The sequence below is a fragment of the Agelaius tricolor genome, unplaced genomic scaffold (assembly GCF_023055355.1).
Source record: "Agelaius tricolor isolate 1412-34295 unplaced genomic scaffold, bAgeTri1.0.p SCAF_22, whole genome shotgun sequence".
In the NCBI taxonomy this organism is placed as follows: Eukaryota; Metazoa; Chordata; class Aves; order Passeriformes; family Icteridae; genus Agelaius; species Agelaius tricolor.
Window position 1 is genome coordinate 2485026 of NW_027269282.1, and position 21428 is coordinate 2506453.

General features: G+C 44.9%; 1 protein-coding gene across 7 annotated transcripts in view; it reads right to left on the bottom strand.

The window, feature by feature from the left end:
- The window catches only part of SH3PXD2A (SH3 and PX domains 2A), a 245823-nt gene that overhangs the window by 75806 nt on the left and 148589 nt on the right, over nt 1-21428 (bottom strand). For 3 of the 7 annotated variants that reach the window (XM_071446390.1, XM_071446389.1, XM_071446393.1), the window contains exons 6-7: nt 18186-18214; nt 3530-3577 (exon numbers count right to left, since the gene is read on the bottom strand). In XM_071446390.1, the coding sequence (XP_071302491.1) occupies nt 3530-3577; nt 18186-18214 (77 nt within the window). Of the gene's footprint in view, nt 1-3529; nt 3578-18185; nt 18567-18733; nt 18788-21428 lie in introns of those variants that run through there. The other 4 variants (XM_071446391.1, XM_071446396.1, XM_071446395.1 and 1 more) reach the window with 3 other exon arrangements.

Sequence of the window (21428 nt, forward strand, 5' to 3'; positions counted from 1 at the left end):
CCACAAGCTGTGAGTGAAGGGGATTCATCTTCATCCCTCCCACCAGATAGCAATCCTCCCAATCCTAATAGTGTTCAGCCTCAGTGCTCAGAGGTTCTTGGTGCAGGAGCCCTGAGCCACAAAGCTTTAGGGACAGAGACAAAAGTTTATCACCTCCCACAGTTACTTCAGAAACTCACTACAAATCCAGTCTCAAGGTCTGGATTATTGCCAATTATAGAATGAAATAAACATTTGGACAAGTTTATCAAATGGGTTATTAATACACTGTGATTTCTGTAGTTCTTCCCTGAGCCTGGCCAGGTAGCTCTTTTACAAAGCACAAAGTACACTCTATTGCATTTTCAGAAGAGAATTTCAGGAGCAGGTGACACCTTGCTATTAGAGATGGGTGGAAAGCAGAAAGGGAATGGTTTGGATCTGATCACCTAGGTAATGCAGAAGACTCAAAGCCAGAGAAGTTTAGCCTAAAACCTTGTCCAAAGCCCAAAAAATAAAACAAGATTGAGCATCATGCACTGAGCAATGGCCAGGTCAGTATGTAAACCCTCTCACCCCAGGCTGGCAGCTGTGATTGATGTACAAGAAGTTTCTCCCTAAGTGAGCATCCATCCAGCCATCCACCTTCCTTGCTCACGTGCTCTGTAAGCCTTTCAGGACATGGGGCAATAGTAGCCAAAACTCTAGCCCTTCTCGCTATCTTTTTGGCTAAATATGCCAAGATCTGGTCTAGATGGTAACTGCATGAGCTGCACTAAATCTCTCCTAACCTCCTGCCTTGCTGCTACAAACAGCTATAGGGGGCCCACACCAACAGCACACATTGCCACCAAGAAGAGACTGTGATCAGCACTCATAGCAGCAAAAGATTAACTGGATGCCTGGACTCATTCCCCACTACAAGACACACATAGTACTTTCTGTCACTTCCAAGACCAAGATCGGGGTGAGCCTTCAGGAGTCTGGACAAGTGGCAGCTTTAACTGCAGACTGTGACTTCCAGCCCTGGCGTGTGTGTGACACACAGCTAAAACCAGCAGCAAAACACAGCCTCCATGGGGAGCACCTGAGGAATGAGCCTGGCCCATGGTAAATGGCAGGAGCTCTCTCAAGCAGCTGCTCCAGTTCAGTTCTTCCCTCTTTACAGCCCTCTGCAGCATTTCCAATGAAATCCTGACCAACAGAAAAATTCAGTGCTGACCTTTGCCAAGTGGAGCCTATTGGTCTCGGGAATTTTATTTTTTATTTTTGATCTGCTAGGTTTTAAAATAAAGCCAAGAAAAATTAGAGGCAGGAGCGTGAAAGTAAAAAGTTGAGTCCTCTTTCCACTCCTTCTTGGAAAGTTGGCTCTCTGAACAGTGATTCCAACCAACTAGGTTACAGGTAGCAACAGTTAAGAATACTTTAGTAGTATTTTGCACACAAATCTGTTAAACTGCTTGGAGATTTTCACACAGCTGCCAAACTGGGTCTTCCACCAGGCTGAAGTCACCAATATACTCTGGCATTCGTCCTAGTCCTGCTCAGTGGTGCAACACATTCCCATCCTTCCACAAGGCACAAAGCAGACCAGCCAAGGATTTTAACAGCAGGCAGGGTGACCAAACTGGAGTCCCACCACAGCAGCTCCCAGGGTGTGGCTGTGTGGCACCCATCTTTTTCCAAAGTACAAAATGAAACCAATTTAATGTCTTGGTTAGAGTCCCCACTTCATGGAGCAGGTTCAGAACCTCAGCTAGAGCTTGGGCAGCATGAAACTGGCTTCTGTTCTCATCTCCAAGCCACAGCCTAGCTAGGACACATAAATGTACTACATAAGTAAAGATCACATCCAAATTCAAGTCTGATCTACCAGCTTGACATGTCAGGATACAGCCTATGGCAGATCTGGACTGAAGAAGAGCTATTTTGGAAACTGGGGATTCATTTGGATGAGAAACTGAAAGGCCACATGAACTAGAACAGCATGGGGAGCTAAGAACTTGCCAAATATACAAAAGACTTTTGAACAGCACTATGTATCAACATTCACCTTCTCGAGCACCATGCAATGCAATTAATCACTTATATTTGCACACTCATCATGCACTTTTTTTTTTTGCCACTCTAGCAACATCCATTTAGCTAAAAGCAGTAAGCAGAAGGAAAAAAATTGTATCTATTAGAAACTTTGCCTCCTTGCCCTTTGAGAAGGCTAAAAACCTTGGCATTTAGTTTGCCATTTTATATATCACAACATGAAACAATCCCAACAGACCTATTGAGTCAAAGAAACCCAACCTCACCCCCCAGCCAGGTAATCTGAGGGGTTCTTGTCATTTTTCCTGAGGGACACCACCTCTTCTGTCTCCTCCTTAACATGTTTCTCTCCTGCTCAGTGTCATTCTGTTTTTCTGTCTCAACTCCCCCATGCCCTACGAAGCAGCAGGCTCCTGTGACTGAATACTTCAGATATTTCTGCACTTTTATATCCAGTTACCACCCTCAAATTAGACCTATTCTGCAAATATGAGGCAGAACCCCCCAAGAAAATATTCAGCTTCTGACTACTGCAATCACAGCAGTCTTGCTCACAAAAAAATTCAGACAAGCAAGCACTCATCCATCAAGGATGGTGGGATTTTGTTCACATACTTTCAACAGGGCATGAACTTAAATATTTACCAAATCTGGTATGAAAATCAGCAGGAGTGTTTCCATCTTTCCTTGCCCCAGGACCTATACGTAGCCTTAACTGCTTGAGAGTGACCAGCCCAGCATCCTGTACAGACACAGGATCTATCACTTGTGATCTCTCCGTCTAAGTCTGAAGGAGAAGAGAATTCTTCTGTGATATCCCATGTCAAGTGATGAATGTTTGCAGAATAAATCCACTGGGTACACAGCAGAAGTCCTGATTCCTTATGCTATAAAGCTGAGTTTTTGCCTTGTATGGGACTACTGCTCCCAAGCCCCTGACACCTCACCTAAAGCTGCTCCCCTGCTTCCTCCTCCTTCCTGACTCACTGCAACAAGGAGGCTGATGCTGTCTTGAAAATTCTGCATCTTAATGAGAGTTTCATCTTTTTCACGTGAAAACACTTCTATTTACTGGGGAAATGCAAAGAGCATTTCAGAAGGATAAGGAGCACACAGTCATGTTTCTCTGCCTTATCCTGACCCATAAAGTTTCTCCCCCATAGAATAGTGAGAGCACAGCTGTGCAGGTACTCAGCTGTGGCCAGACTCAACCCACCACAGAAGGGGAAGCTGCCTTGGACTGAGGCTTTGAGTTGGGCAAGGGAAATAAAACCCTGCAAACTACTAACCCCTGCTAGCAGCAGCATCAAGGTGAGGCAGTCATCAGAAAAGCAAAGCTCTCCCTTACCAGAAATCATGCATCATGAAAAACCAATACACAAGCAGACAACAGGTCCTGGGTATCCACTGTCAGAGATTCACATTCAAGACAACTCCAAAACCACACACAGCTTGAACTAGAGAATTCTGGTTTTAATAGCATGCAGAACACCAAGACACAAGAATTTACCTGGAGTGACACTCTTTTTTGGAGTCTCAGACAAACTGGACATCCAAACTTGAAATCCAATCATAGGGCAGCCATGAAAAAAGAAAGTAATTAGAGACACAAGAAAACAGTCAAAACCAGTCATATCAGAAGGTCTGAGAGTTAGTAAAGACAGCTTTGAAAGAGACAAAGTTTTTCTTAAGAGTAGTGTTGGCATGATGGGGACTCAGAGGAAGGTGAAGTCATAAGAAACACCCAGTTCATTTTTATGTTTTAGTGGATTTGCAGAACTTCTGAAATTGATCTGTAGGTGATCCAATTTTGAGCTCTAAGAAAAAGATATGCCCTGAGCTTATTCCCAGTAGCTCAGAAGACACATACCAAGAGACAGTTTGACTTATTAAGCCTCAGACCTACAAAACTATTTATCTCTGCAGCTGTTAATCATACCCAAAAGACACATAGACAACTGAAATTGAGCTTAGCAAACACATATAAGTTTCTACAAGCATCTTGTTACTCTGAAATTGCATTAAGGAAAATAACAATAGACAAATATAGAAAAGAGTACAAAGCTCCAATAAAGGTACATTCAGAGTATAACTAGAAAATCAATTTTTAAACCAATGAATGAGACAGAGATCAGGTTAAGGAGAAAGCTGATAGGAGTTGCTGCCAACAAGGTCAAAATGTTTCCCTCCCCCTCCATGAAATGAGGTAGAAATACATGGCTTGGGAATTTGGGAATAATCTTCAAATGTTAAGTGTTAATTTTTTCTTAAATACACTAGAAATATGTTTGGAAAGTCAACAGATTTTCCCCCATTTCTAAATAACAAACATTCCCCTTCTGGGATGAAGGGGCAGAAGGGCAGCTGTTACTCTCTCCTTGTCTGGGAGAAGAGACACCTAGAAAGAAATGTTTATATGACAATCTAAGAATTTCCTAAATTCTTACAACCCCAACATGCAATTTGAAAAACCTATTTGCAATGGGGAGCGCTGTTCTGGATCCAACTGTTTAACAACAGAAAAGATGAACCCATCAACTAACTGGAGAGAAAAGCAGGCTATACTGGTGGCCTTGTCTATTTGTCACTGTGTTTTGAATTGCAGAGCATCTCCAAGACAGTGAAAAGTTTAACAGATAGTAATGTAACAGATTCACTGTACATATGTAACTGAGGAATTGCTAGCATGATACAAACATTAAGAAACAGCTTTCAAACTTTTCCGATGGAAACCAGAGGTCCAAGAAACACATTGCTGTTTTCTCAGCACTGAGGGAATGCTGAGGTTTTGAAATCCTTTCTTTAAATTAGGGATACAATTTTCATTGTGTAGTTGCACTGCAATTCAAATGGATTCAGTACTTTGACTACTTTGCAGTAAATTCTCTATAGTGGCAGCTTGGAGAAAATCCTGAACTCTTTCAAGCATCTGACTCCCAAACCCATGTGCTGCACTGTCACAATACACTGCAAAATACACAGTGGTAAATAACAATAATTTACTTTGGACTGCCATTTAAGAAAAAATGAAAAGGGCTTTGCACTGGTGGAGTGCAACAGGAAATAATCTGGCACAGCAACTTGTGCTGTAGCTCATGGGGGGAATATGCAGCATGTTTCTGCTACAGACTCGGGGCACGCACGGGAAGGGGTGTGAAGGAGTTGTTGTCAGCAACTTGTCTATTAGCTTTTGAATAGACTTCCACTGCCTTTAGAGCACGAGTATGAACTTCAGTCAGCTGTCAGATCTTTTTCCAGACAGAAGAACCTGAATATGACAATGATAAATCAAGCAGATGATGTATTACAAGAGTAAGTGAGGAAGTTTCAAAGTTTGCCCCCACCCAAGCTGCAGCAAAAGACAGAAACACCCAAAGTTAGAGGGAATAGGCTGCACTTAACACAAGTTTAGGGCTACTCTGGATCTGTCTACCCAAGAAGAGAGAGAGTTTAAACCTAGATCAACAGTAGCCATATCGACAGACACCCATGTGAGATCTCACCATAAATAAAGCAATTCTGTTAGCAATTATCAATTTCTCAAAAAAAACCTCTTTTTAAACAAAGTATTTTTTCTCCTTGTCAAAACTATTGGCTTAAGCCAGAAAAGAAGGGCAATATAAGTATTAACTGGTAAACAATCCCACAGGTCACCAGTGTGGGCTTCCCAGCCCAGGAAGCAGCATAAAAGCAGCAGCACTTCTGAGCTGCCCCAGCCTGACAGCAGCTAGAAGTGGATGAGGTTGCTTCTGAAGCAGAAGACAGCCAGCATATTTCAGCTGCTCCTGCACATCTGCTTAGCATTAAACTTCCTTCTTGGGGATTTTTTTTTTTTTTTTTATTCCAAGACGTTTAAGCTCTAATTGCTACCAGCTTTTAAGAGTCCCCCCTACAAATAATAAAAATATCAGACATTAGTGATAGATTCCACTTCACAGAGAGCTCAAACGAAGAGCCGCGGCGGGAGCCAGCATACGGGGAGGAGGTCAGAGGCCTCAGAAACATGCTGTGCCTGAGCCAACAAAACACAATCTTTGAACAGCCCCAGGTTTCCCCTTTAGGACAGGGTTTTACTGGAATTCTGCATGAGGCTTGGACCTGGTTTCCAATGGGATTGGTAACAGTAAACGAACAAACCTTCGCTTCCTGCCACTCCTCTCCCCCACTGCCACACGGCCGAACACTGGCTGGTCTCTGATCACTTGGAAGTGCAGGGGGGAGAAATCTCAGTATCTGGAAGGAAAATTAAAATTGCCTGCTCAAAGCAGGCCACTCCTAGGGCAATGGCATCCCAATTCTGCTCTTAACACCAGTCGCCACAGCCCCTGCTGCCGACTTCAATTGGAGCCAGAACAAACTCCTCCTACCGGAATTATTTTTAAGAACTCAAAAGGAACATGAATCCATAAATTACAGCTAAGTCACGAGGCTGAGGCAGTTGTGAGGAGCACAGAGGAGGCTTTCCTTCAGAGCCACACTGCACAGAAATAGCAGCACAGCAGGCACGTCACTGGAAGTGGCTGCTGAACCCCATCCCATCGCTTTCAAGCTGCCACGAGGGAGCTGGGCAACCCTCCCACGGGTCAAGGGGGTTCCTCAGGTGTGAAAGAAGAGGAAGGAGTTGAAGGGCAAAATTTGAAGACAAAATTAGGCTGGTTGCTATGGTGAACATGAAACATATTATTCTAGATTTCAGCAGAAGCTTTTGTGCTGCCAGTGAGACTGGTTTGCTGCTCCTCCCACCTCTGGCAAGAGAGCAGGCGCCAGACTGCTGGGGACTAATGCTTTATGCTTGTGATACAGCTCCACTCATCTCATTTTAGCAGCAGACTATTTGTCTTTTGTACAGTTAGAGCAGAACAAGCTTCCACAAAAACCTACAATAGCTGGAGTCAGTCTAGAATCAAATGCATGAGCTCCATCTACCAAAATCCAGATACCATGTTCATGGTACACATCAGTACTGCACATCCAGGTGGGCTCCTGCCCCAGCAGGTGCAGAGGAACTCCTCCTCCATGGGCATTTTAGCAGAAGCTGCAGATACAGGTTCCTTTTGTTAGTAACACTGTCAGAAATGTCAGTTCAGTGTTGAGCCCAGCATCCATGATTTGATACTGCTGCCAGCACCATGAGGGACACTCTCCTGCAGAATCACAGAATCAGGGACCATTATAACAAGCATTTTTTAAAACAAAAAGCTGTCTAGCTTGTTAAGCTACATATTTCCCAACAACAGTCCTGCAGTAACTGTGGGCAATTGGATCACACTGGCCATGAGTTTCAGTGTGGTTGTAGTTCTGGAGATGTAACCCTTGCCCCAAATGATTTCTGTGCATAGCTGAGAAATTAGCACAAGTCAAAGACAGGCCCCTACCAGTGATCTGGATGTGGCCACCTTGCTTTGGAGGGCAAAGAGTTTAATTACACAGGTATAGCCTGTTCTTTGGAAGTGGCCTTCCACAGAAGATAACAGTCCCAGGACCATTTAACTAATAAAACTATTTTGTTCTCATGAAGCCTTTAACATTACTGGGAATACCAAAATCTCCCAGCTCTTACAGTGCAACTTAAATTACTGAGAAAGGGATTATAAGAACAAGTGGCCATACTGAAGAGATACTGACATCTGGTCCATTTCCAACAGTGCTCTGTTCCATGAGTGCAGTTGAGTGTTTTGCAGACTCATTTTGTAGACTTCTACCCTTCCTGTCTTAATTGGAGAGGTGAAAAGAAAAGCAATCAGTGATTCCTCAGACTGGAGCTGGGGGAAATAAATGCTTCTTCTGAGGAATGGGTGTGTTCTCATGCCAACAGTGGTATCTGACAAGTCAGCAAGAAGTGGGCTGACCACACTGTTCCTTAAATGTGTCCACTTCTTAGAATTGGCCTAGAGCCTTGTTGGCTGCAATGTTCATCACATATGGCAGAACAGAAAACAGAAGTTGAGCCTGTATTTCAGTTTACATTTTGGAAGACAAGCCTGCATACACGAAGCACTATGTTGCTGTCCTGGGGGCTCAGGTGGGACACCTTACTGCCCCAAGCAGGTAAAGAACCCAAAAGCCAGGCTCAGTCTACTCAGTCCAGGGCTTCTTGCTGGGATTTTGCCTCTACTTTCCACCTTCTTGCTTCCTTTCTGCACTCCTCAGACAAGCAAAGGAACAACCTCCTCCTCCTCTGGACAAGGTGAGGCTGCCCAGTCAAGAGCAGAAAGCTCAGTGAGGAACCCCAAAACCGTGGGGCTTGTTTCTCCTTCCATCTGCAGACAGTGCACCATGCTCAATCCTTGTGGCCCTCTCCAAAATCTCCATCCCCCAGATCCACTGATCCACTCTGTCAGCCTCTCTGCAGGTTTCTCTCCTCTAGTCCCTTCCCCTTCAGCTGGGGCTTGACTCTTCAGTTAAATGGGAAGGCACTAAAATGCAACAGTCCTAGACTAGGGGAAGAAGACAGAAATACTTGGGTTGCTAAGCTCCCCCCAGAAGTGGAAGTACTTTTACCAGAGAATTCCTCTGATACAGAGTCTGTGTGCAGTTTTACAACACAGCTGGAAAGAGGAAAAAGGCAGATGAGCCTTCATCTGAACTGGAACCATTGTCATGCATTCTTGGCTCACACAATTAATTCATTCAGTTAGGCAGAGAACAACAGATAGTCAGAGAAATGGGAGGATGGCACAGAAAGGTTGCGAGTGTTTTGATCTATCTCACGCAGTCCTACTCAGGGCACCCTCTTTAACTGTGCCATTGATGCTTCTCCCCTCAGGCTCCAGAGACACCTAAACAAAACCAACATTTGTGCCTGGTGCCTGGCTCAGTGTGAGCCTGGTCAGACATTAAACTTCTTAGGTACCACCACAATTCATTTGTTACTGCAATTGCTGGGCAAGCAGCTGTCCCACACCAGGGTAGCTTAAATAAGCTTTCCTTGCTCTTATGTCTGTGGGATGTTGATGCATCACATTTAGAGCAAGTATTTTAAGATAGTTGTTGAAGGAATACACATATATTATTTTTTCTCCCCAATAGGAGACTGCATTTTAAAGTAAACCTCTCATCCCTGCAGAGATATCTCCTCTTCTGTACACTTGAAGCTGAACATCACCTCCACTCCCCATGCCATCTGTTCAAGAGGGCTGTATCTTGAAAAAATATTTGACTAGTGGATTATCAAACATGCAAATCCAGCTAAAGTATCTGAGTAAGAGGATTGGCAGCAGGCATTAAATAAGGCCTTTAATTTTAGTCTTATTCACCAAGTTCAGCTTCATCACGAGCAGCCAGGGGAGGGCCTGTCAGTGTGAGGGGTGGGGGCAGAGGTGCTGGGCTGCAGTGATGGGCACAGCCAGCACCTTCCTCTCTCCCTGGCAGAAATGGGAGCTGAGGGGCACCACCACGCTGCAGACCAACCTCAGACCACGTCCACTTGCCACGTAGGCTGGCGCAGGCCAGACCCACACACACTGCTTGGAAAATGCTCACATCTGGCTTGCACGTGACTCGAGCGTGCCTCAGAAATTCATCATCTGGATAACTCACTCCTGCAGGGGAGAAATCCACAACCAGGGAGCCCTTTCCTGAGTTGGAATGGAGGAGAGGGGCCAGAGGATCGTGTGCTTGACAAACTGCACAGTGACACGCTCACAGCTGCATTTTCACAGCCTCATCCAGTCCTTCATCCTTTCTAAAAGTACAAACACAAAGAAAACTTAGTCCCAATTTTCCACTCTGTTTACTTCTGCAAAACCCCATTTTAATCCTGTTCACAGACCCAGAAGTATCCAGGACTGTTTAGTTTTTGTTCTGGCAGCCATTGCTCACATTAACTCTTTCCACATGGCAAGTGGGGATTGTTTCCCACATGATCCCTGGGGTACAGCCCCTGCACATACAGTTTTGTACCAGTTCCAAGTTTTGCTGGAAAGTGCCTAGAATATCTGAATGCTAATCCCCATCTACAGCTGTACAAACTGAGAGCATCACCCCTCTGAGGAAAAAACCAGTCTCCAGCCCTGCCAAGGAGGAGGGCAGCAGAGCCCCAGACGTTGCACTTGGAAACTCACAGGTATGTACACATGCTGGGATTCCTGTGTGGCTCAAAAAATGGAGCAAAAGTCAAGTCCCAACTGTGAAGGAGCCATGCTGCCAAACACAGAACACTCAGCAGCATTGGAGTGTCCAGGCAGAGCTGGCCAATAATCAGTGTATATTGTATTGTAACCCCTGCTGGACACCTCTGGAAGTAAAGCTTCCAGCCATTTCTGGTTGGGTGAGCCATCCAGAGTGAACTGGAGAGAGGATTTGTGCTGTCACACAGCCTGGACAGAGGCCAGCTCCAATGGGACAGGTGTGAAACCATGCCCACAGCTGGATGCACTCAGGGAGTGCTATTTTAGGGGTGAGTTCTCTCAACAGCTAAGGATACACACACCCTACATCCAGGTTTCCAGAATCTGGGGACAGAGTGCTCACCAGCATGAGACTAAGTTACCCAAAATGCCCAGGGAAGATTTTATCTGCTCCTCTCAGCCAGCCAGACCCATCTGTGCCCCATGCAGATTCCTGGGGTGGCTGAGGATCATCACCCTCTGCTCCAGCTCCCAAATGCACTTCTCACCTGCCTTACCCAGTGTGCCAAAATCAAAATACCAGTACTCTCTGTGCAAGAGAGGAAAAACCCACGCAGGCAGCGTTAATACCATCTGCCACTGACAGACAGAAGAGGGAGGAAGAACAGGAGCAGATGGAGAACAGAGAATTTCTTAAAACCAAGAGAAAAGCCATTATATCCCCTAAGGTACCAAGTGCTTTCTCTGTGCTTGGCTGAAGACACTCTGAGGCATTTGCAGGGTTCAAACTGTTCTACCATGGCTGTGCTCAAGCCACACCTCATTTTTCCAGCCCTGCCTGCACCCAGTCTCCCTGCCCTCTCCCTGGACACAGGGCTCTCTGCAGCACCGATGCTGAACTGGGAATGGCAAAGAACACAAACACATTCTTTTCCCTAATCCTGCACCCTGTCCCCACACTTCAGTTTAAAAGCCAAGGAGCAAAACAAAAAACCCACACAACATACAAACATCTCTTTCTCTCTTATCCCATCTTCGTCCCACCCCAGCATATGGGCCACCCAGAAGATGACAGTGATCCTATACATCTAATGGGCCACACGTCCTGTCAGCAGAAAACTGAAGCAGTGCAGAATGAAGTCTCCTATCTGCTCTTCTCGTCAGTAGCCTCAGGCAGAAGTCCAAAGCACTTCAGTTTAAGCAGTGACTTTAAAAATATGGTGTACAAGGAGAAGTGTGAGATCAGCTTCCTTCTGCCAGAACACTACAGACTGGATTTGGAGCGTGGGATTGGAGTGGACAGATTCACATCTTGACTGAAGATGCAGAATTGGGTCACACACGCACAGATGCTGCAAGGACATGAAATCTGCCTGACTTAGCGGCAGCTCCTCCTCAAATTCTGCTCTCTCCTAGTGCACCTGAGCACAGAAGCAGTAGTTTTGCCTTGGAAAAAACCCCAAACCCACAGAATGGATGCTCCTCTAGTTATATGAAAATTTTGTTTAAAAAAAAAAATAGATGTATGGTCTTGTTAAAAAAAAATATCAGGAAAGAAAATTAGGTCTTTGGGGAATAACTGCATCAAGAAAAAGCCAATAGACTTACAAGAAGTTTAGCAAATTCACTACCTGAGGAAAAATAATTCTCAGTCATGAGAAGAGGAAGCTCTGTCATTGATGACTGAATTCAAGGTGCACATTGAGATCATTAACTACTAACTTCTTCCAGAACCAGGCCCAAGATGTATATCCCCAGTAATTAAATGAAAAAGCTTGTTTGATCCTTAACTGCTATGCTGTTGCCTACTCTATCCTTCTTTTATTACTAACTCCTTTATCTTCCTAAAAAAAAAGAAAAAAAAAAGAAAAAAAAAAAAGAAGCAACAGCTATGTGAGTACCAAAATGTTCTGCCAGAATCTGCTGTTTTTAAATTCCATGCAATAATTAGTACATACAGCCAAGAAGGTTAATCATATGAGGAGGGAGCAGATCACAATTTCTGATCAAGAGCAATCTTGTCAGTACATGCTTGTGAAGTTATAAAATAGTGACTGGCAAACTATCTCATCCAGCCATCCTCATCAACAGGCCAAATGGCACCAAATGGCACCATCCCTGCTTCTGCCCTAATTGTAGGAAACAATGCAAGGAGCACAGGGCACACGTGTGATTCATCAGGACACAAACAAGAGCACATGCCTCAGTCTGCAGGGATCATGTCATACCACAGATTTCGTACAAGGATTAAGACACCAAGTTATATGATTTAAGATGTTCCTGGGACCTTGCCATGGGCTTGGACAGATTTGCATCCCTATTCACCACCTTAAAAAAAAGAAAACCAACCTTCCAAGCTAAAGCTTTCAGAGGAACTACAGGGAGACAGACTTCAGAGACAAACACCACCAGAGCAGAATGAGTCAAAGTAACATTTGAGTTAAAAACCACATTCTAAAAACCACATTCTAACTTTGTTGCTACCACCTAGGCTCAGATTCACTGAGCAATGAGACCAAGTCCCTGCTTGGGGCAGGTGCCCCCAGCATCTGCTGCAGTTGTCAGTCCGAGAGAAGAGGCATTGGCTCATGCTGGGATTGACCATAGTAGTTAATTGGATTTTTCAGCCTCTTTAGTAACACACTTAGATTTGGCTTCTTTGAGAACCCAGTTAAAAGGCTTAAGAGTTCTTCTGGCTGAGAAGGTAAAACTGAGACAGATTTCACAGTCAGCTGGATTAGTTAAGGCATCCCCCAGTTGTAATACTAAACACGACTCCAGATGACATCCCATCAATACTGCAGCAACCTTAAGGCAAAGGCAAGGCAACACTATATGCCTCTTGGAGCAGTCCTTCCTTCTCCCTCTACTTCAGCCATTTCCCACAAATATTACAAAACACCTGCCAGGGCTGGAGGCTGCACATTCCCTGCTCACCCTGTACCTATGTGTAGCTAAGTGCTTGCCACAGGCCTGTGAAGCTGGCAGAGACCTCCACACTCAATTCCATCAACCAAGCTTTGTTCCCAGGGTCACCACCTCTGTCCTGCAACAGGTAAAACCAGCTCCAGCCACATAACCCTGCTGGTCCAGCTGGGAGCTCACACATTTGTCACCCCATTGAATAATTAAGCACAGAAGGGGTGGCACACACTATTCATTTTCTCCACATTGTCTTAAAGGAGGCAGCTCAGACTATGTCAAGAAAATAAAGCTCATTTATGAAAAGGAAAAAAAAAGATAGTGAGCAAGACACGCCGTGGAACTCTAAGTGCAGGATAGACACATGCAGAGTGACAGGGTTAGAAAGGTTAAGCTCTGAAGTGAAGAGCATAGCTTGGCTGCAAGGACAGAAAAAGCCACAAGTTGAGCCATTTCCCTGGGTAATTACAAAGGAAGCAGAAAAAAACCTACCCCAAATAATGCAAAGAAACAGCAATTAAGGCAGTCCCTGAAGCTGACAGAGTGCACATCCTTGGTGCACGAGGGCAAGAAAGAAAGTTTCTCTGGTAATGAAGAATTAGGCTGAAGAAGCAACTTGGGCCATTAGCTCCACCCATAATTCCTAAGCAGCATCCCACAAAGTGATCAGCCACCAGGGCCCTTGGTGTTTTTACAACAATCTGCTTGTTTCTCACTTGAGGCCCCACTTCTCTCAACTCTGCTTAGTAATTTCCCCACTGAGGGAAAAGACAGCATTACAGATGTTTCTATAAAAAGTTTGTGAATTATCTTCCAATGGACTCTGAAGTTTTTATTTACTTGCCAGCAGATATATCCTTCCTAGTTTTAGATTACAGGAGGGAAAGAAAACAGTGATTGTTGGCTGTGTGTAGCCATAATCTTGCTAGTCCAAAAACTGGACAGGGAAACCCAGCTGAAAGATGGTTTACTCATTCAAGGAAGCTTCAGCATCCTGAGGCATCCTCAGCATCCTGAGGCAACACTGGCTTGAACCAAATCATTAATTACATATTCTAAGTGCCCAATTACTACTTAAAATAGGCTTCAGCTGCCAGACTCAGCCAAAGCACAGCCAGCTCCATGCAGACAGGATCTGAACAGTGAGGGAAAGGAAACACTGCAGGACTGACGGAGCCATAATTTCCATTTTATTAAAGCTTATTCCCCTCACTTGGAGGAGCTTCCTACAGCATAGCACCAAGGTGCCAGAGGAAGCCAAGGCTTGAAGCCAGCAGCAAGGTGGGCAGTCAGAGCAGGGGCAGTTTGGTTATGGTTCCAGAAGGGGGTGGCCAGCAGTGCTCCTGCCCAGACATATGGAGAGTTGTGACCACAAGGGCTTGGTCACCTACAAGGCAGGTGACAGAGATCAATTTGAAAGCACCTCTTGTGCTGGATCTGACCTCAAGGTTAGCAAAGAGAGTCCTCTCAGTAGTTGAGAAGCACTGAGACTCAGTGCAGAAAAGTTGTGAAGCCCACACCAGCTCCCTATTGCCACCAAACAACAGGCAATGATGCTTCAGATGCTTCAGCTTCGTGACTGGGACCTGACTGCTTTGGCATGAAACCAGGCAGGAAAGATTCTCAGCAAGGGGAGAGGGCAAGATCTTACTCCAGGAGTCTGCAGCTTTCTCTAGCCAGCAAGGGGGTTTGTGTGGTGGGTGACACAATGATATCTTTGGGGAGAAACATACTCCAACTGGTTTTATAAGCCACATCAGGATTAGCAGATATCTCAAGGGTTAATTAGCTCACCATGCACAGATGGTAGCTGGTAGGGTTTGCAGAATGGATTAACCTAATCTGTTGCTTGTAATGTACCATACAAATATCCATTCCTAGATTTGCAGTAATTCTACCCTTATTTTGATTTGAGGACAGAAAAACCACACAATGGATGCCAGCATAGAAGTAATGACTATTTTGAGTGACAAATGAGTAGCTGCTCCCTTGGCTAATGCAATTGACAAATTGGAGTTTGAAAAGTAATTCCTTCCCATTTTGATGCAGAGGGTCTTTGGGTGGACCAAGAAGAGCCCGTTTGTTGCAAGTGTACAGAATATACTCATGTAACCTCTCCTCACAGTTGTACTGAGGGCTCTCCAGCATTGACAGATGGTCAGAGAGCAACAATTCAATTGCCTGGAAACATGAAGGCAGCTTTCTGAGCAGCTCTGCAGTGTGTCAAATAAAGCCCCCCAAGTCCAAGGTACCAGCACATGTGGCATTTCAGGCCACAGCAAATGTCTGTGCCTTCACAGAGCCCCAGGTCTCTGAGCTGGCTGCAGGTTAAAGCATTTATAATTAGATCACATCCAAGCAAAGGGCTGTGTGTTTACACAGCCCTTTGCACAAGAGGAAGCCTGGCTCAGGGCTGGCATGCAGAGATGCCCCAGATCAGCATCAGACTCCCTTTTGTTTAGCTAAGGACATGCCACGCTATTGCATTTGGTTCAGAAGGTCTCAAATGTTTACAACCAGCATCAACTGCAGTGGTAAATGTTTCCATAACTCCTATTAAACTCTGAACTTATCCAGTTTCTCCCTGCTCTGAGGGGTGAGCAGAGGACTAGCTAGACACTCACTCTGGCAAGGCAGAGGTCAGGGTAGAGGTGATGTTGGCTGTCTGAGGCATTCTCTGAATGTTTCTGCAATCGGCCACGCTCGTGTCATGCCTGCACATGCCTGAGACACAGCAGCTGTGGGATTCCTGCTGGACAGTGTGGGACAGCTGTGCTCACACCCAGCAGCCTCCTCCCAGCACATCTTTGGTCAAGACACAGGATGTTCATAAGGTCTCATTTGTTGGGAGGTGCTTGCATTTAAAAATGCCTATTTGTCTCTTGTTTACAGATGCAGTAGTTTCATGATCTGCACCTACAGAAGAAACTGCATTTTGAAGCTGTTTGTTATCTTAAAAGACCATCACAGCAATCCTGAAAATCTGTGCTTATTTACCCCATCCCTTTTTCAAGTGTCATACAGCTGATCTTTGTTAGAGGCTGTAACTGGCAATGCCCTTGGCATATTCCTTTGCTCATTGCGTGCGTGCTCCCACAACATCCAGCTCCAAACAGAAGGAAGCATTCCTCATCCAGCTCCAAACAGAAGGAAGCATTCCTCTGCCATTCCAAAATCAAGCAAGAAGATGGCTGAGAACAGAGTCCCTTTATGCAGCTCCATTTGTTCACAGTGCTGGTTCACATTCCTCTTTGTACGGGGCGAGTGGAGAAAGTGTCCCTCAGCTCCAGTGTGTCCAAGCCCTGGCTGCACAAACAGCCCAGCACCAAAAAGGAAAGAAGTGCAGAAGGAGATCTGGCAGCACTTGGAGCTGGGACAGCCAAAGGAGGGAGCCCAACCTGAGTGCCCCTGGCAGGGATGAATGACCATGGCACTTGGGGTCCTCAGGGCAGGGGGCCAAAGAGTCCAGCAGGGCAGAGCACCCACAAATGGCATCTCAGCTACACTGACTCAACTGCTTTTCTCATGATGTCATGGCAGATCAGCTCCAACTTGCTCCCAGAGCCACAGGAATGGAGAGGCAGCAGTTTCCTTCCACTCCCAAAGCAGTTCCTCACATCTCTTGCACATGAATTGCAATACTCTTTCATGAAAACTGGTGCACTGAGCCCAAAGCTCTCTGTGTCTCCTAATGCTGCTGTTCCAGGTCAGTGCTAAATCAGGTTGCCCCAGAGACTTCAGCAACGTTTTTCAAAGATTTGTACATGGCCCAAAAGCCCCCAGTGCTCAGGATGTGGCACTGAGCCAGGAACTCCCACACTCAGCTCTGCCCTCTACCAAGTCACTTCGACTTTTTTATTTATGGTCAGCCCCTCTAGAGAAGGTGCTGCTGCCAACTTAATTCACAGGCTGTTGTGAACACACACTTTCCTTAATATTACATTTAACAAGTCCTAGAAGTGCAACCCAGAAGCTTTGCAGGAGATTAAGAAGACCAAGCATGCCCTAATTTATTTGTGGGACCAGCACCTTGTACCATGCTTGCCTCTTCACTACCACCCCCCCCCCCACCTCAGGAAAATTCAAGGAAAGATACCAAAAGTATTGGCCTGCAAAGGCCAATTGATACCCAGGCCAATAGGGTTAAGCAACAGCTTCTCTTTAGTGCATCACTTAGCTTATTATAGGATGGCAGCTTAAAAGCCCTCATAATTATCCAACAAATCAATCTAGACAGTGATATTCATTGCAGTCCAGTATATTACATTCATCTTCCCTTCCAGAGACTAAGCCACTGCAGTGTTTCTTTATCATCTTAAAATGCAGGAAGAAAAAAAATCCTCCTCTCCCTGCACACAGGCCAGAGTTTTCCAGGAGTCAGTATTGGTTTGAAAGGCTTCTCTTTGGATGCCCTGAATGCACTTTGAAGCATCCAAGGTTCCAAACAAAGTCAATGAGAGTTGCAGGTGCTCAATGGTGCTTAGGGAAAAAAAAATGAAAAAAATAGAAAGCCCTGACACATCCAGCTCAGAGCAGCCAAACCCAGAGGCCCATAATTGCACATCCCTATTGAAAACACATCTGTAAAAATCACTAAGAGCTACATGGGGAGGGGTAAAATTGGATTTATATAGTCTCAAATCAGAGTTTTATAGGACATTTCAATCCAGGATTTTAGGAACAAAACACTGAGCTACAGCCTTTGAGGCAGCCCAAACCCAGAATATTTTGCATCAGAAGCCTCACCAGAGCATTTTGGAAAGGCAAGACAAAAAAATCCAAATCAGCAGAGAAAAAGATATCCTTCCCCTCCAGAAAAGAACCCCAACTCTGACTCTGCACTTTGACCATTTGCAATGAAAAATAAAGAAATGTAATACAATTATCATCTCACATTGGAGATAGAGCTGTATAAATACAGTTAGAGAAGAGCAGTAATTTTAACTGCAATACTATATACAGTATATAGTATATATATAACTATATAGCATACAGATGCAGTTCTTCTATACAGCTCAAAGGAAAGAAACTGATGCTTATCTCTAGCCAGGATTCAGCAATGAAAAGTTAAACTGCTACACAATTTCACACCACACAAGATAAACAGAAAGGGAAAAGCAGGGGGTAAGGACCTCTCTAGAATCATGCAGCACATAAGAAAGCCTGGTGTCTTACCTGATTTCCTCTTTGAAGATCCATAGTCCCTGAAAAACAGACAACAACAAATAGACATGGTTAGAGCTGGGAACGGTGCTGAGAGAACGGGTGCCTCCCAAATTTCCACCCATACGCTCCAGGGCTGGTGCTGCGCCCTCTCTCCCTCCCTCGGAGCGGAGGTGAGGGCGGCCGGGCACGGGCGGGGGGCGCGGGCAGCGCCGGCCCCTGGGCAGCACCGGCGGGGCTGCGGCAGCACCGGGGGCTCGGAGCATGTGATCAGCCGGGCAGAGCGAACCATCCACCGCCGCCGAGGCAGGGGAGAGGGCTGTCATTTTTTCCCCTTTAAATTGTGCTGTTAAATGCACAGCTACTGGATTAACCCTTAGCGTGCCCCCGCAGAGGAGCGGGGGTGGGAACTGTTTGCTGCAGGGATGCGGCGGCTCCAGGCTGAGCTGGCGCTGCTGGTAGTCCCGGGGCTAATTAATTTGTGAATAACCTCCAGTCCTCTACTAGTTATCTCTGACAAGCGCTTGGAAAGCACAAGGGAAAAAAACAACCAAACAAACCCCAAACTTTGTGTTTTCTTCTTTCTCCCAGGATAGAACGCGCACCCTTACTTTTCCATAGTGATTTAAAGGGTGCTGGCATCTCCACTCATGCAAAACAGCTGAAACCCCGGACAGCTGCTATGGGAGGTGTAGAAATTACAGAAGGAGCTGCAAGAACTGATTGGGGATAAGCAGAACTGAGGGCAGGAATACTTGGCTGAGGGCCGTGCTTCCCCGGGCGCTCTCCGCAGCCGGTGAGCCCCAGCCCGGGCAGGGGCAGCGCCGCTGTGCCCGCACGGTGCCCCCCGCACCTGGCAGAGCTCACGTGGGCAGAACCCCCCATGGCAGGTTCTCCTCGCAGGAATCCCACAGAGGGGCAGGCAGGAGCCTCTACGCTTTGGGCTGCCAGAAGTGGGGTTTTGTCCCTTGCCCCTTGCTCCATCCTCCAGAGCATCAGAGAGGGGTTAGCCCAAACTGTTTATTTAAGGAGAGTCTGGGGGCTCAGCTGAAGAGCCCCCAAAGCTGCCTTGAGGGCAGAGTTATGTTTACCTGTAAATTCTGTTTCTCCCAGAATTTTGTGCGCATCCCCATGCCTTACATGTCTAAGATTTGTTTCCAGTGAGTAACAATTGGGAATCTTTTGCACCCTCTTTTAATTCCCCAGTGTCGTTTCTACTTCAATTAAATGGTTGTTTTCTCAGCCATATCTGCAGCTGTATTTGATGTGATGATGCTACTGCTCATGAATAAGTTGCTTCTTCTACAGAAGCGATATCATATGCAAATATAATTACTCTATATGGTGCCTGAAACAGAGATCCCTCAGACCAAGCCAGGGATGGTACAATCCCCAAAATGTAGTTCTCTACCCCAGCCTGGCTCCCATGCCAGTCTGGAGCTTTGTGGAGCTGTCAATACAGCTCTCCTGGCGTGCAGAACTCAATTCACATGATTAGAAATGAGGTAATGATTGATTGATAGTTAATGAAATAAATTAATTTATCATTATAAAATAGTTATTTGTATCACTACCACCACTAATTCACAAGGCTTAATGAAAAAAAAAAAAAAGAAAAGCCAAACAACCTGTGGGGCTAGCTTTCTTCTTTTCATCTAGTCTTTCTGTAAGTTTTAAAGTCAACTTTAATTGGGTTCTGATTTTAGAGTTCCTGAAAAAACCCCAGGTACCCTGTATCTCCCTGTCTTATTACTTTTTTGTACACCCACATTTCACTCATTAAGTCAGAGGAAAGCAGTATCAAATAAAATGAAGCTTGAAATAAAATCTTCATCTCCACAGTGAAACTCTGAAATCCAAAACTTGTTCCTCCCAGCAAGGACAAAAAAAAAAAAAAAAAAGTAGAAAGCAAAGAAGATATAGCAAATAATCTCTCTGGCTGTGTAAAGTGCTCTTTGTGTACATATTCTTCACCTCTTTTCTGCTAAAGAAGAAAGCCTGGATTGCTGTTTTGCAATAGCAGCAGCAGCAAGGAGCCCTGCCTGACTCCATGTTTAATTTTTTTAATGTCTTACTATCCTGCATATGACTCATTGATGTATCTTCCCTCTCCCAAGTGATGATATATAAGGGTAATACCTCTCAGCATCACTGTTTTCAATGAAGCATTAATTGTGAGGTATTGGTTTATGTCTCCAAAGCAATAAAGGAAATTATTTAATGGTTTCTCTTAACTGTAACAATTTCCAAGCAGAAACTCTGATCTCCTGCAACCCAGACTGCACCTGGCACACCATTAACCCTTAGATCAGACAAAAAATGTGGTCTTGCAGAAAAAAAACCCTTCCAAGGAAAGGCACAATCAATGTCATATCTGTAGTTATGCAGGGAAGCTCGCTTTCTTTTCAGCTCTTGCTCTTTTTATCTTTTCATCTTTATACACACACATATTTCCATTCTCCTTCCATTTCTATATGAGAACAGACACCTCCATCCTAACTCCACTGCCAGCCACAGCTACAAGAATAACAATGAAAGCAGCAGGAGGAACTAAAAGTAGCTCTGGCAGATCTCTTCATCATCCAGGATCACTCCATACTGAACAAACACCTATCTCAAAAATAGTATATCTCTACCCTTTTCTGAATTAGAATCTAGCAATTTTGTTTAAAGTCTTTCTGTGGGGGCACCACCTTTAGCTGATGCTAAGCCTCATTACTGGCAAAGAAAATATTTCCTGCTGCTGATGGTATTAAAACATAGCTGGTGCCAAGCACGTCACACAAGCTGGATACTCTCCTTCAATGACAAAGGAGAGGGAAGCTGGATCTCCTTTCTCATCAGCATTACCCCAAGATAACATTACTAATTTGAAATCTAGCAATGAATGTGAAAGGAGGACCATGGACATTGCTATAAAGCTAACTGCCTTGTTAGCACATTAAAGCTATCCACAGTCTGGAAATTTCTGAATCATAAAAAGATCTTATGTTGAATTAATATGTCACTTGCAATCTAATTTAAATATGAAGGTTGTATTAACAATGTTATGGAAAAGTTTTATGGCACATCTTTAGGGACTGACTTTGCTGCTGTATTCAGTGAGAGTCAATAAACATTGATGTGTGTGCACATGTGTTTTGATCTATCCAAATACATACAGATACACACAAACAGTGGCACAATCAGAAAGTTGTTTAAAAAGTGAGGAGTATCCTGACATTTTTTCAATAGAGACTAAGAAATGTTCCAGGT